Source organism: Dendrobium catenatum, unplaced genomic scaffold, assembly GCF_001605985.2.
Source record: "Dendrobium catenatum unplaced genomic scaffold, ASM160598v2 fragScaff_scaffold_243, whole genome shotgun sequence".
In the NCBI taxonomy this organism is placed as follows: domain Eukaryota; kingdom Viridiplantae; phylum Streptophyta; class Magnoliopsida; order Asparagales; family Orchidaceae; genus Dendrobium; species Dendrobium catenatum.
The window spans coordinates 601,584-618,059 of NW_021318705.1; the positions used below are offsets into that span (position 1 = coordinate 601,584).

Genomic DNA, 16,476 nt, shown 5'->3' on the forward strand with positions numbered 1-16,476 from the left:
CTTGTGTTTGAACACAAGTAATAACTCATGCATACATATCTTTAATGATTTGAATATAAGCGTTATTAACTCCTTTCTTTTCAAGAACTCTCCATAGCACTTCTCTTGGAACTTTATCATATGCTTTCTCTAAATCAATAAATATCATATGTAGATCCTCCTTATCCTCTCTATATTTCTCCATCAAACCACTCAATAAATGTATGGCTTCCATAGTAGACCTACCCGGCATGAATCCAAATTGATTTTGAGAAACATTAGTATCACGCAGCAACCTACGCTCCATAACTCGCTCCCATAGTTTTAAAGTATGACACATTAACTTAATTCCTCTATAATTCACACTCATGTGTATCACCTTTATTCTTAAAAATAGGAATTAACACACTCATTCTCCACTGATCTGGTGAACAATCCATGTAAAAAAAAACCTTCTCCATTTGAGTCAACCAGCCCTTGACCTCAACTATGTTTGTACTTCTCAAGAACCATGGTGACCTCATTTTGAAAAAAAAATCCAACCAAGTATTATGCACAGTAACAAGTATAACAAGCACGGGTGCCTTGGACATCCCTACCACTAATTTGGGACAACAGCCCAGTTGGGTTTGAAATAGGTTGTGCTCAAGCCATCATTTGATTGTGTCGCCATTAATAAAGTTCTCTCTCAATAATCGTCCCCTATAGTTCATAGTATCTCAATTGTCTTTAGCAGAGTTATGTTGACTCCTAATATGAAATACCGTTTTCTGTCATCATCTTGGTTCCATCTTCAACATGTCCCACTATTTGCAAAACAGCATACCGTCATACTCATCTATGGAATTAATTAACTGATGCACACTATTGGATGATGTCTCCTAAAATTCTATCCACACTCTCCCCATAAGTAGAATATCTATGGTATAATATCTTGGACAATAATATTATTTCATATAATGACCACAAAAACTTTACAGATAACATCATCAGGTCAAGTCAATCTATCGGTAGAGAACCACCTATCAAAAGCCTTGGCGAGACAGTCAGGTTCAATACCCTCTTACTCATCTCATTTTTGCATTTAAAATTGACGGCATGATCAAAATAGTCCCATTTGGAGGAGTTGTGGTCCCTCAAAATAGTTTGGGACTATTTTGGTCTCTCACAAAGAGTTGAGGGGACCATTTGATGCTTTTTTCGATAAAATAAGCAACATGCTTGCTGTAAGGATGTGTTTTTAACCTAGAAACTAGTACACTAATTTATGTGGAATCATCATCAACAACAACCATATCCTAACTAGTTTGAATTGGCTGTATGAATTCAATATTTCAATTCATTACTATTTAAGTGTTATAACCATGAAACTGCAAATTAAAATATCAAAATATTAAACAAACATTGAATAAGAGTCAACTTTACAAGCCTGGTTTTGACGATCAAGCAAATACAGTAATATGATATGACCTGCCATGTTTTACCCCATTCAACACCTTAGAATTATGAATATGGTTTATCTTGAACTTGTATCATTTTTATGGCTAAAAAGGATTTTCAAAACTTAAAACTAGCTTGCTAATATTTTGAAGTTTAATCGATTTACTCTAATTTAAGGATGGCTTGCTCAAAATTATAAGAAAAACTACAGCAATGTAATTCAGAGGGAAAATGTAATACAGAGACAATTGCACCAAAAGAATGTTGTGTATCTATTGTACACACCAAATACATTACGTGATAGAATGTCTTTTTATAAGAAGAAAACAGTAAGTTATAATACGTTTGAATCAGTTTCTAGTAGGTCGGCTAACTGTAGGAGTAGTGTTTAGTTGTGAAATCTGCAGGAATCAGGTGATGTAGTGGACAAGCCGTTGCTAGATGAGTAGGAAGGAGTTGAAGAACCGGATGTGCATTATGCTAGTGTGTTAAAAAGCCCCCTTAAATTAAGTATCTTGTTGACAGATACTTAATTTGTCAATCTTTTGGCGAAGAGTGGCTTGGTGAAAATGTCCTCTGGTTCATCGATTGAAGAACATCAATGTTTTTATTTTTGATATGATTACTAATGAAATGGTAGTCGATTTCTATGTCCTTTGTTCTAGCATGAAACACCGGATTGTTTGCAAGTGCTAGGGCTGAGATGTTATCACGGTAGATTTTGGGAACTCTGAAATCTGTGAGTAGTCGGCGGAGCCATATGACATCGAAGGTGGCTAAGGAGAAAGAATGATATTCTGCTTCAGTTGATGATTTTGCGACTGTTGATTGTTTCTTCACACTCCGTTAAATAAGATTGTCACCAAGATAAATGCAGAAACTTGAAATGGAATTTTCGTTCGTTGAATCAACAGCCCAGTCGGCATCGCTGTAAGCAATGAGGTTGAGATCACCAGGTGTGATTGGAAGACCAAGATTCTATGTTCCTTTAAGGTATCAGAGAAGTCTCTTGAGAGCTTGGTGATCAGCATTTGTGGGATTTTGCATATGTTGACAGAGTGCATTGGTGGCATAGGCAATGTCGGGTCTCGTTAACGTGAGATAATTTAAGGAGCCTGCGAGTTGGCGGTAATGAGTGGGATTATCATATGGATCGGTGTTGGACATCTTCTTTGAGTGTTTGGGGGACATTGGGGTAGCAACAGGTTTGCAAGAGAGAAAACCAGAAGAATTTAGTAGTTCTCTGGTATAGTGTGTCTGGTGAAGGAATAAACCTTGATTTGTTTGATTGACTTGAATGCCAAAGAATAGAGAGATAGTGCCAAGCTGTTTAAGGGAGAATGAGGCTTGCAATTGAGAGAGTAGATGATGGATGACTTCCGAATTATTTCCTGTGAGCAGTAGCTCATCCACTGATATGAGCAGGTACAACGTTACATCTGAATTTATGTAGATCATGAGAGACGGGTCAGCCAGCTTTGCTGAATTGAAACCCGAAGGCTTGAAGGAATGATGTAAGCTTATGAAACCACTGACGGGAGGATTGGTTAAGGCCATATAGCCTTGTGTAGTTTGCAGACATGCTGCGGTTGCTGAGGATCAACAAATCTCTGTGGTTGCTGCATGTAGACTTCATCATTGAGTTCTCCGTGGAGAAATGCATTTGCTACATCATTTTGTAAGGTTGGCCATTTCCTTTGAAAAGCTATAATGAGAAAGACACGAATCGTGGGCATTTTGGCTACTGGGCTAAACGTGTCTGTGTAATTGATGCCAAACTGTTGATTCTAGCCTTGTGCGATGAGGCGTGCTTTGTAGCGATTAACCGTGCCATTGAGATGTAACTTGATTTTGTAAGTCCACTTACATCCAAGGATTGGAGTGTTGGGTGGGGGTTTGATTAGGGACCAAGTTCCTTGTTTTTGAAGTGCTAAGAATTAAACCGACATGGCCTGTCTCCATTGGGGATGTTTTGTGGTTTGTAGGTAAGTTGATGGTGTGGTTTCAGGTTGAGACTGTGCAGAGAGATCAAAGATCTTTTTGGGTTTAAGGTGGCCTGTCCTGAGCCGAGTTTGCATATTATGAGTTGAGTGTAGGAGCTGCGGTAAGGTGGGAGTGGGAGGGTTATTTTCAGGTGGTGGGGAAAGTGGGGGCTAAATTGATTCAGTTGTGGTGTTAGTAATTTGGCTGGACAAAGTTGGTTCGAGGATAGTTTGAGTGGAAGCATTATGTTGGATTGAATATGTGGAGGTTGGAATTAATAGTAAAGGAGAAGTTGGTGTAGTGATGGAAGGGGGACAGATGAGGGGGGAAGTGGATGTTGAGGGAAAAGTTTGCTCATGAAACTGAACGTGTCGAGAAATTATAATTTTCTTATTTTGAGGATTGAAGCATCTGAAGCCGTTGTGGGAGGTGGAATATCCTAAAAATATACGGGGATTGGAACTAGGTACAAGTTTATAGGGGCCTGAGGGTGAAGCCGTGGAAAATAGAGGCAGACGCAGGATTGAGGTGATCATAAGTGGGGTTGAAACCGTGGAGCAAACTATAGGGTATTTTGAAATTCAGAGCAGATGTAGGTAGTCTTTTTATTAGATAATTTGATGTTTGCACGGCTTCTGCCCAGAATTGTAGGGGTAAATTGGCTGCATGAAGTAAGGTCCTACTGGTATCAAGAAGATGACGATGCTTCCTTTCAGCTAATCCATTTTGCTCCGGAGTGTATGGACAGCTAAATTCGTGAGTGATGTCGTTTGTTAGTAAAAAACTATTTGAAATTATTACTATTGTATACTCCTTCGGCATCGGAGTAGAAAGTTTTGATATGTTTATGAAAGTGGGTTTTCACCATTTTAATGAATCGTTGAAGTAGTGGAAGTGCTTCATTTTTGGAATGCATTAAGTATAACCAATAGAATCAAGTGTTGTCGTCAATGAACACAATATAATATCGATAGCCATGTAATGAAGTTATTGGAGATGGGGCCCAAACATCAGAGTGTATTAAGCTAAAAGGACTAGTTACATGAAGAGATTGTTTTGGAAAAGATAACTTGTGTCTCTTGGCTACATTACAAGACTGACATAAAAAAGACGAAGAAATTTTACATAAAGAGGGAATAAACTAAGATATGACTTTCATCACACGGTGGTGTGGATGTCCTAGACAGGCATGCCAAAGTGTTGTTGGAACGGAAGTGGTGTGAAGAGCTCGGACATATAAGCTAGCAGAGGTACGTTATTGGATAGATTCCTTCACGACTGCAGCCACGAAGTAATATGCGGTTGTCCAATTGATCCTTAATTATGAAGCCATCGACATCAAAATAGATAGAACAATTGTTATTGGAGGTGAGTTTGGAAATAGATAGGAGATTAAACGAAAGTGAAGGGACATGAAGGAGATTATGTAGTCGAAGCTTACGGGTGGATTCCGGAAGTGGTAAGATGCCTTTGCCGCTGTGGTGTATGGGTAGCGAGGTGTCGTTAGCAATAGAGATGGAGTCTGGACCTTGATAAGTTGTTGGTTGATGTAAGTTGGCGAACTCATTTGTAAGATGTGTGGATGCTCTCGAATCTAAGACCCATTCAGTGGGTGAGTTCGATTGTTGCTGAGAGAGAAGGGCTCGCTGGTTCGCAGGAGTTAGAGCATATTCTAGGTTGCATCTGTGCCAGCAAGAAAGGGCTGTGTGACCAGTTTTGCCACATATTTGACAGATCGGTCTTTTTGAAGTGTTGTTGGAAGGTTTCAAAGATCGACTGGTACTAGGCGACGAATTGAAGGAGGTTCCTCTACCGCGAGATGGTCTGAATGAGTTGGTGGGAAGAGACCTTCCGTGGTTAGATTGGCCACGAGAGGTGTAGAGCACTTGATGATCGGTGGGTGGGTTAGAGTCTTGCTATAATTCAGATTGGATTTGTATTTCCTCCCTGCATAAGAGGGAGTAGAAGACTTCTAAGTTGATTGGGTGAATCGAAGTGCGAATTACTGTTTTGAAGGAGATGTATGTAGAGGGCAATCCATTTAGTATGTAGAGGATGGTATCCTTTGTATCATTGTTGGATCCAACGGCAGCGATGTTGTCGACCAAAGATTTTATTTGGGCCAAATATTAGGTGATTGTTTGATCGCGCATCTGGATGTGTTAGACTTCATTCTTCAGTTGAATGACTCTGGATCGATTCAGTAGTTGCAGTCAGAGTTCTAGGGTAGTCCATATCTGATGAGGTGTTGAAAGATGTAGAATATATGGTAGCACTGATGGTGATATAGTTGATAGCAATGCAGCAACAAGGTTTTGGTCTATCAGTTTTCACAAGCAGAAGTCATTAGTGAGGGAGTTCGATGAGGGTATAGGCAGGCAGGAGAGTGTGCCGGTGAGATACCTGTCAAAACTGTTTGCAGAGAAGAGCTTTTGAATTTGGAGGCGCCATATAGCATAGTTTTCATTAGTAAGCTGAATGTTGACAATGGATTTAAGGTTTGATATGAGAAATTTTAATGAAGATGGAATAGCAAATTCGGCCATTGAAGTAGAAAGGGAGGAAGTGGGTAGAGGTGAAGAAGAAGAACCTTGATCGGTCATTGGATATGGGAAAAGGAACTTGGGTGCTCTGATACCATATAAGAAAAACTACAGCAATGTAATTCAGAGGGAAAATGTAATACATAGACAATTGAACCAAAAGAATGTTGTGTATCTATTGTACACACCAAAAACATTACATGATAGAATGTCTTTTTATAAGAAGAAAATAGTAAGTTATAATATGGTTGAAGCGGTTTCTAGTAGGCCGGCTAACTGCAGAAGTAGTTCTTAGTTGTGAAAACTGCAGGAATAAGGTGCTGTAGTGGACAAGCCATTGCTAGATGAGTTGGCAGGAGTTGAAGAACCGGATGTGCATTATGCTAGTGTGTTAACAAAAATTAGTTTGTTTCATCTAGTTTGACACAATAAACTATATGTTCACATGGATATGTGTATGTTTTACACGCACATGCATATAAAACACGCGCGCACGCACATATATCTATAACCATTATGATTAATTAAACGATAAGTTCTAATATTTATAGACTCAACTCAATATAACTCTAAAATTGACTCAAGATCAATTGCTTTCAATCCGACTTAGCCAATATTGAAATCTTAGATTTCAAGCCATCTTGTTTGGGCATGAATCAATATCAACCAATCAATCACATTGTCTTGAAGAATAAGATGAAAAGTTTGAATTATTCTATTAGACATATCATGCGTTAATTGCAAATCCAACGAGTGATATGTTGAGTTTTGAAGGATTAAGTGTTTAGCACATTGAGATAATTCTAACAATATTTAGAAAATAAAATTGCATGTCAAACCTGCTTGCATGGTATCCTTCTAAGTGCTTCAACCAAAGTAGGCTTGTAAATGGCACGTCGCACTTCTCCATGACCACAACAAAATAATGAATTATCACCGCAGGTGAAAACCTAATAGACAAAAGATAAGTGAAGGAAATGTTTTATGAGAATTCATTCACTTAAAGCATCATAGTGTACCTCTCCTGACTCCATGACAAAAGCAGCATGGTTATGAGATGCAGAAATGTGGATGACACGTGAGAGTGAAGGAATATTGATGCGCCTAAATGCCACACACTGCGTTTTATCTTGACCATGACCAAGCACACCACACAAACTAGATCCACAAGAGTAAACTGAAGAATCATGAATCAAGAGCGTATGATATCTTCCAGTGGTTACTTGCATCTGCATGGATTGAGATTTTTCAGAGTAAATTTAGATCAATCATATATTTGCAGAGTATTAATATCAGCAATAGTAGAATCCAACCATAAAAACATTATTTTACTTTCACAATAAAGCACAAGCACTAATCACTCTTCAAACATTCCATTAAATATGGAAGAAGAGCCATTTTTTTTGGGTAAAAATGTATTGCTAGTTAAAAACTCTAACTTGTAACAGGATATAAGGAAATGAATTGGATTTCCTTCAGTAGCTAAATAACGAGTTCTCTGAACTGAATACCCTTATAAACAAGCAAGTCACCAAACCTCTAGATCATGCGGAAAATCCTCAATTTATTTCTTTGTTTGTATCAAATTATATTTCAGATGCTTTCGCCTTTATCAATAAGGAATCGTAATCAGCAAGAGACCTGCGAACATTATAAACGCACAAAACTAATGATTGATCATTTGGAGATCTTGGTTAAGCAATCTTGTCAGGAATTATGCAGCTAAATAAACTAAGTGTCCATAGATATCACCTACTCAGTTGATTAAGAAAAGGTTTACACTATGATGTTGAGACTTAAGCAAACTAGTGAAGAACCAAAATCATAATCCAATATGATCTTGTAATTTTCTAGTATCCCTTAAATCAATTTAAGTGATTTCAAAAATAACTGTGAAAATACTCAATTTGAGTTTGAGCAAGGGCTTTTTAAGATTTGAATGGTACATTACAGAAAATTAATGCTTACGTGAATTTCATTGTTTTTTGTAACCTTCTTTCTATCTATTAGTTATGTCTATCAATATCATTCAATCAATATTGAATATTAACCCTCTTAGAATTGGTCGTATCTTGCATTCTATGTATTATTCTTAACTATACCAATCACTTTGCTATAACCTATAATAGCTTCGTCTTGTCCGCAAAGGATTGTGAGTTGTTGTCCAAATTTTCAAGGGTAAAACACTTATAATAGAGCTAAAACTCGTGAGAAATTTATCAAAGAATTGCACTACACATCGAGAAGTCTAAAAGCTAGCTCTCTATATGGTGATTCATTCCCTACAAGGAGCGTGAGAAATTTCCAAAATAAGGAATGAAAGACATTGTGTGATGCGGACATCGGCACGAAGATTTGGCGCATCTATCACAGGAGGCGTCGTAAATCGACGACTATAATTTAAATTGTCATTTAAGAGTTATTTTATGAATTTTAGCTTTTATTTTATGTTATTTCTTGTTTTACCCCTAGGTTAATTTATTTGAATGTTGTGGCACAAGGGTCAATTTGTAATTTCGATTTTTCTCATATTGGGGCCTTTAAATAAGGGCCTTAAGCTATTGTAAGAGAATGGTTGATTAATATATAAAAATTGTTTTCCAATCTTGTGTTCTTCTTGAGAGAGGACGAGAGTGAGATTCCTATGGGGAGGAATCGAAGTTTTCACCAGCCGCAGGATGGGTCCGGGCTCGTGATTTGAAGTCCCTTGGGGAAGGTCAAAGCATCACCCGTCAGCCTTTGGAAGAGTCCGAGGCTCGCGGTTTTCATTTTGATTTTCTATCTTTCGTTTTATCTTTGTTTTGATTTCTTCCTTCTTCTCTCTCCCCGTCGTTGTTTTCATTTTCTTCCTCCTCCCTTCTCAACCCCTCGGCCAAACCTCCATACCAAGCTCCACAAAATTCCCCCTCACCCGCCGACCACTTCCCCCATCCACCCGTGAATCTTCCCTCCCCCTTTCCTAATTTGGGTTGGCAAAATCGAGAGGGAAAATCCATGACAATTTGGATTTTCAAATTTCAAATTCGAAATCTTTCCTAATTGGTGTTCCTCCCATCAATTCCCTTTAATGCTCTTTTAATTATTTCCTAAACCCCAAGGCCTACCTTAGGAAATAATTCTGAATCTTCCTGCTGTCTCCCGTGACCGAAATCTGCATGAATAAAGGCTTGATTCGTTCTTAAAAGGAATATCTCCATCAGAGATTTAAATCAAAGTTTTTTTCTGCCTTTACCACCGCCCCTCCTCTTGCACCCTATCACCGTTAATTATTTTCCATCAGGAGAATAATTCGGAAGGAAGGAATTCTAGTTCCCATCATCCACTGGCTCCTGAACCGGGGATTGGAAGCTTCCTCTCAGCTTTTCTCTTCCTTCACCAAGACGTGAAACTCTTGCAAAAGAAAATTCCTTCAGAGATCTCAAGGCCCCACCGAAATAAGAGCTCTCTTCCTCCCAAAGCTGCAGCCAGACGTCACTACCCATTAATTATCTCCAAACTCTTCTTTTCCAATTTGATTTGGAGCCTTAAACGCTTCCCCACGTCACTAATTCCTAAGGAAAACATTCCGATTTTTTTTTTAATCAGTTTTTTTTGGAAACAAAAATAGCTGAATAAAAAAATCTGAGCTGTTTATTCCTTACCGATTTCAAAAAAATCCGTTTACTTTACTTTGTTCCAACTCACAGTTACTTTGTCCAGACTTCTCCATAGCAAAGCATTTTTCGTTCTACATCATTGTGTGTCATTGACTAGATCTTGTTTGTAAGAAACTTGTCATCTTAATGCTCTGCATTTATGAGCCTTTCTACTTCCTTCTTCCCTCATATCTTAAAACATGCTTTCTATATCACTCCAAACCCTTTCTACCCTTGCTTTCAACAACTCCATCCCTTTACGCCTACCAATATCTATTGTTTTCATACATTCCATTAAAAAAAAATTGAAAATTTTGCTGCCAAATAGAATTCATTGAAGTAGCATTAACTTGTGGAGAGATTAAAATTAAGAATGGTTGATAAGTAGATCAAATTTGGCCACCTACAATGAAGGAATGCATGAGTTCTTGGTCCAAGGAAGTAAACCTTAAATTCCAAACGAGAAAAAGACCAAAATGATATTTTGACTCTTTATGAAGAATCAAAATAGTCCTCAATTAAATTAGAGGACCATTTTGGTCCCTAATGTCTTTAAAATGAATAAATTTCTATAGTGGGATTATTTTTGTTCCTCTTTAAGGGGTTGAGGGACCAAAACGATCCTTTAATGAGACAATTTTTTATCTTTCATAAAGAGTCAATGGACCATTTTGGACATTTTCTCAATTCCAAAATATTCTTTAAAAATGCTAGGTAGCTTGATGTGTGAAATTATAGTGATAACCAACAGAATTAAGTACAACAAATTTAATATGCAAGCCTAAATCACAACTAATTCCCTTTAGTAGCAACCTTAAACTTCTTTATCATGGTTTCCATATAAGGTTCGTGAATTAAGATGCATGGATGATACAAAATGGAGTTGTACAGAAGATGAGGCAAGATGAGCCAAGCCGAGCTGCGTACTACTTTTCAGGATCCTTGTTTATTTTCTTAACAAGCTTGATCCAAGCTCAAACATGAACGTTTTTTTATAATCTCACTCATACTTTTATATTCACTTGTTAATCAAGCCTAAGTTGCAATAGAACTTTAATTTAGCAAACTCAAATTATTTGAGAAGCTAATGATTTAAAGATTAGTCTCATACCAAACTCATAAAAATAAATGTAATTTTATTGGTATGGTTTTTCACATGTTTGAAACTCAAGCATTTATTGGAAAATGTTACCTAATTATTTCTCAACTTAAATTTTAAATTTACACCACTTAACAAATTATATGAAAAATGCATCAGATAAACAAAACTTCATACTAGAATAAGAAATTATTCAGGAAAAAAAGCTACTAAATTAACACAAAATGAGCATTTAAACATTATATTATCTTGTTGAAAAACAAAATGTGTTAAATGAACATATAAATTAACAAGTAAATGCTCAAAATTAATCATTTTATATTCCAAGCTTCATAAATAATGTTCAAGCTGGTTCAAAACTCTAATTAAAAGAACACAAGTAGTGAACCTCTGTTGAATGAATCTCAGACTATTTCTTGAGTGCACCAGCTTGCTACTGTAGTAATTTGGTTAGACTTATAGATGAAGTTAACAAAAATTACTACTGTATCAGTCTGGAACTAACAAGCACTGTCTAGCTACTAGATTTGGTGGTTTTAATGGACTACTTTATCTTCCATTTAAAGCTAAGTTCTTTCACTTCTATCAGAGTAGTTAAAGTATCAAAGTAATACATTGCCTGCTGACGTTTTGGCAGTGCCTGAAGATTGCTCTACTGATTGCAAGAATCTTAGGACCTTCTTCCAATTCCCACCACTGCGATCAACAAGATCATTCTTTGCGCGTTGAGGCAGAGAAGCAAACGTCAGGTGGTTTTCACAGATATGAAATGCAGCAAATTCAATCAAAGAACGGAATTTATCAGGAAAAGCCCCATGGCTTCCCCTGAAAATTCGGCAAGTTGCCTCCAAGGATGCAAGATCTGCAGAGCTGAGACGATCTGAACTCACAATCTCAAGAATCAAATGTGCAGGGAGCTCATCTATAGAAAAGGCACGATTACGTTCTGCCATTTGAAGCTTGCACTTTTCCCTTTGTTACTTATGGCTGTCTAAAACGTCGAAACTCTCCTGATCCAAAAGAAGAAAGCCTTGCACTAACAGGAGATTAGAACCTAGATTGAAGTTACCAATTCATCGGGATGGTAACTGACTTAGTATCTCGATAAAAAAGATACAAAAAAAATACCAAAGCTTAGCAGTCAGAAGAATCAAACCATTAGCTTGCCAGGCAAAAGCAAAGCTTTTTAATCCAAATTTGTAGGGCTAGGAAACATGAAATAATAAGAAAACGTCGGATGGAAGAAGCATACAGGAACCTAAAGACCTATAAGAGAATTCTGAACCAGAATTTGCAAAAAGCATCCAAAGCGCCAATTGCTTCCAGAAAGGAATGAGACGTTGATGAATAGAACAAAACAATCGCATAGATCAGAGCATTACCAGAACAATATCAATAAAGGAATAAACACAAAATCTTCCAATAGATCGAAACGCCAAATATGAGTAGCGAAAGCAATAAGGGCAAGCAACAGAGAGGTATCGGGGCCTTTGATTCAGGAAATTTAGCTAAGAAGGGAAAGATTTACGTAGAGAAAAAAAGGCAAGAAGCTGAAGAAGGCTAGTAAAAGGAGGAGGAGAGGCTGATCCCCTCCGTTTCCCCCGAGAAGCCGAAGCAAATTGCAGGCAATCTTCGGCGCTAAGCTTCCTGCTCTCCTCACTTTTTACAAATGGAGAGAGAGGGGAGGGGAAAGGCAAAATTAAGAACATAGAATAATGGAAAAAAATCAGTAAAAAAAATAAAATAAGAGAAAAAAATTTGACGATGTAATGAATAAAAATTGAATCAGATGGGTCCCACCATGAGTTCCTGAAACGTGTCAGAAGCGCTCATGGCCGTTGATTTTTTCAGCCACCTAATTCTCCGACGTGGACGCCGGCAATAGTATACTAACTGGCTGTGGAACATTCTAGGTGCGCAGTTGCTCCTTTTTTTTTTTTTTAGAACCCGGGGCTTAAAGCCCATATATTAAGAAGCATGAAAAACTATTACAAGAAAACTATGAGTAGAGAACTAAAAGAAATTACAAAACAGCAAAACTAAACAAAATACACAAAGACTAAAGCATAGCCAAAAAGAAGGACATTAGGCAAACAAAAGACTCAGAAAGAAGTCAGCCTCATTCATCATATAAAATCAGTATGAAAAATGATAAATTCCAGGCGGTTGCTCTGGTTGCTCAATACCGAAAACCTGAATCGGGAAATCTGGCCGTCACAGAACCTCCAGCCTCTAAACGAAGATCCACAAAAGCGAGCCGGGTTGCCGCGTAGGCCCTCCTAGGCTCGGAGAGACTGACATTGCTCATCATAGTCTGATTGCCAAACGTCCACCAATTATGCCAACTATAGTCTTTGTAGTATACCCGGGAATTTGAATGAAAAAATTCCGTGTGCGAACTGGAGTATGAGATGAACATCAAAATCTCATCATCCCAAAAATCAGCATCCCAGGTCAGAAGAAAGCCAAAAAACAAAATCTGTGCCAAGGCAAGGCACCTGGAGGAAAAAAGAGTCCCAGCAATCTCGCAATAGAAGTCGTTAGGAATGTAGAGGGAAAGAAACTCCTCCAGCAAAATAGAAAAGCAAAAACAGTGAGTTAAATGCCCGGTAAATTATGTAATTGAATTGGTTTGTCTTTCCATTTTTTAGTCTTCAATCTAATAGCCATTGAAATATTGCAAATAACTTTAGCCACATTGTTTCTAGTGCTAGAGAAACGACGATTTCCCCTTTCCCTCCAAATGTGATAAGTAATGCAGCTGATGGTCAAAAAACACAAATCTTTATCAGATCTATTAAGAGTCATTGAGTTTTCAATAGAGTCCAAAGCCTGGGCCAGAGTCGGCCTAAAAAAGAAACTGGTAAAATCCGGAATAATGTTCTTCAGAATGTGAAAGGAGAAATCACAGTTAAAAAATAGATGGGAATGGTTCTCAGAATGACCCGAGCAAAAGGAGCAGCAAAGAGGCGTTTGGATACCTCTATGAAGAAGGTTATCCGCTGTTTTCAGTTTACCGATTCTAGCCATCCAGGTGTAGCAGGCATACTTGAGAGCATGATTCTTATGCCAAATGTAACTATACCAATCAACCTTGGGTAAATGTGAGTAAAAAAACTCAATGAAATTTTTAAAAACCCAATTAGGCCATATTCTTACTTTTATCGTGTCAGAAATAAACCATACGATTTTTAACGGGTCAGTTTGACACGATTTTCAACCCCCAACACACTTCTACGGAAAGGCAACCCACTAAAGATTCAAACCTGTTAGTAAAAAGATTATTGCAAAAAAGTCAAGAAATTACAAATATGCGTATACTGAAATAGATATTAAACTTAAAAGAATTTAATAATAAATTTGATGAAATAAATACATAACTACATAAATATATAATCAGAATTCTCCAAGCTTTGCAGGCATTTATTCACCTTGCCATACTAAACATTTTTTTCATTAAAAACTGAGTTACTTAGGCTTTGTTTGGGACTGCTTTTCATTTCTTTTTAAAATAGTATTTTAGTATAAAAATTAAAATCTTTATACTTAAAAGCTACTTTAAGAAGCAGCAAGAAAGTCGTCCCAAACGATGCCTTAGTTGCTGGAGCATCATAAAATATTATTGTTGTGCTTGATTTGATTTTGTTAGATTTTAATGGTAGGAGGAAGTTGCAATAAACTGTCATAGTTATAAAGCTAACGTTAGATCATGGATCTATGATTTTATTGCTGAAGCGGAAGTGCTCAATCAGTAAGGCTTCGTTTGGAACGATTTTGACCACTACTTTTTTATCGTTGTCAAGAAATTTTTGCATTAGAAAATAATTTTAGAAAGCACTAAAAAAACTATCCCAAATAAAGCCTAAGCTTAGGCTTCATTTGAGATAACTTTCTTATTGTTTTGTAAAACTATTATAGAGAATATAATTTTTTAAAGCCGTTGTAGGAAGCAACTTTCTAATACATTTATTTTTAAAGCACTGAAAAAAATAATGGCCAAACAGAAATTATAATTGCATTATAAAGAGCAAAATAGTAAGAAAGTTGTCACAAATAAAGCCTAAGGCTTCGTTTGGGATAGCTTTCTTACTGCTTTTTAAAGTGGCTTTTTAATACACAAATTATTAGTCAAATTTTATTTTTTCAAAAAATTTGATTTAAGAAACAGTAAGAGAGTTATCCCAAATGAAATCTAAATTAAAATAGATTGTGTAGTACATTATATGGACAAATGTTGAAGCAATATACATTTTATTAACAAAAAGAAGAGGTACCATAAAATTAAAGGGTGAAGATATAGAAGCAAACATAAATAGCCAAAATTAAAGCTAAACATAGAGCATGAAATAGAATATGGTCTTACAAAAACAACAAAACTAAAAATTGCAAAAGTTTTACCATATCAAGTGTATGTTGTTCATGCATAAACTCCTTCATTAATTGCTTGGATAATTTTTTAATATTGATTATTCAATATAATCATATGTTGAAAAAACATACGAAATTTAATTTAAATATTGAGAGTGTAGAAATAAAAAAGCATAAAAGAAGATTAATTAATACATAAAAAATGTAGAATTTTAGACAAGTAATCCAATTAATTCTTATGACATGTTGGCTCATTGTAGGTTTTCATATGATTTGATTGTGGAGAGTTACACCTCTAATTTTTTTGGTATAGCACAATCAAACACTGATCCATAGCTAAATATACCAAATGTGTTTTTCCTTAGGGTAAGTATTTGATGACTACTTAATAAGATAGTCGTTGTTGTAAGCGGATAATGGAAGGAAAATAGACGATCATTTTTAGGTCCTCAAAACATTTGAAAAGAACCATTTATATTATTGAATATTCAGATTTCAAGTGCCAACTCCTGAACATTGCGTAAAATTATCGAGCATAACTTTGCCTTACGAAAAAATTGTTTCGCAAAAATTATCAGGGTTCCTACATTTTATTATGTAATTTTATAATATTCTTTTGAAAGTCTAGTTTATTTTCCTTACAAATTGGATACAGGTGCATTTTATATCATATAAGAGAAGTTAACGTATTAATTCTACACGATCAAATCATAGTGAAATCTTACTCTATATTTTTGTAAATTTTATCTATTTCCTAACATTTGGTTCTTTAAATATTTAAAAATAAAATTAAATATCGATCCCTGCAATCACAAAATGATAGAAGAAATTAAAGCCATCAAGATTCACGTTAAGCTAGATTCTTCACCGGCAATCTTTAGCTGTGTTATAGGCTTTCGTGGGAAATCTGAATGTGTCAATCAATCGAGTTATAATATTGACTCATATCTCAATTTTATCAGTCAAACTCGGTGGGACCTCCCTCTGGAGGTCTTCTGTAAATTTTTTTACAGCCTTACAATACTATATATTAAAATGTTGTAACACTACACTTTTCTCCCTCTCTTTACTCCCACTCCTCAATTTTACAAGATATTTAATATGCATAAGCTTGCCAACGAAATAGTATGGGTTTCTCTTAAAGGGCGAATTATTACGTCCGGTCACCGGACGTCCGGACACCCAATCCAAACGCGCCACGTCATCTGAATACATTAGGTCCCGATGTATTTTGGTGACGTGACGTATCTGAATTGGTGTCTGGATGAATCCGGACACCGGACGTAATAATTTGCCTTCTTAAAGGCCATCACTTTTTTTTTACAATTTTAACGCCGAACAAATCGAGGCAGTCATATTGTACAGTGAAAGGCACTATTAACGAATGTGATTACTCTTTCCATTCTAACTTAGAGAATGTCCCGTGGTT

General features: G+C 36.5%; 1 protein-coding gene across 1 annotated transcript in view; it reads right to left on the reverse strand.

Moving 5' to 3' along the window:
- LOC110094690 (probable E3 ubiquitin-protein ligase HERC3) overlaps positions 1–12,397 on the reverse strand; it is a 15,884-nt gene extending 3,487 nt beyond the window's left edge. Inside the window, exons 1-3 of the mRNA XM_020819980.2 lie at positions 11,294–12,397; positions 6,965–7,174; positions 6,785–6,895 (exon numbers count right to left, since the gene is read on the reverse strand). Coding sequence (XP_020675639.1) covers positions 6,785–6,895; positions 6,965–7,174; positions 11,294–11,632 — 660 coding nt within the window. The 5' untranslated portion in view covers positions 11,633–12,397. The remainder of the gene's footprint in view (positions 1–6,784; positions 6,896–6,964; positions 7,175–11,293) is intronic.
- Positions 12,398–16,476: the final 4,079 nt, after the last annotated feature.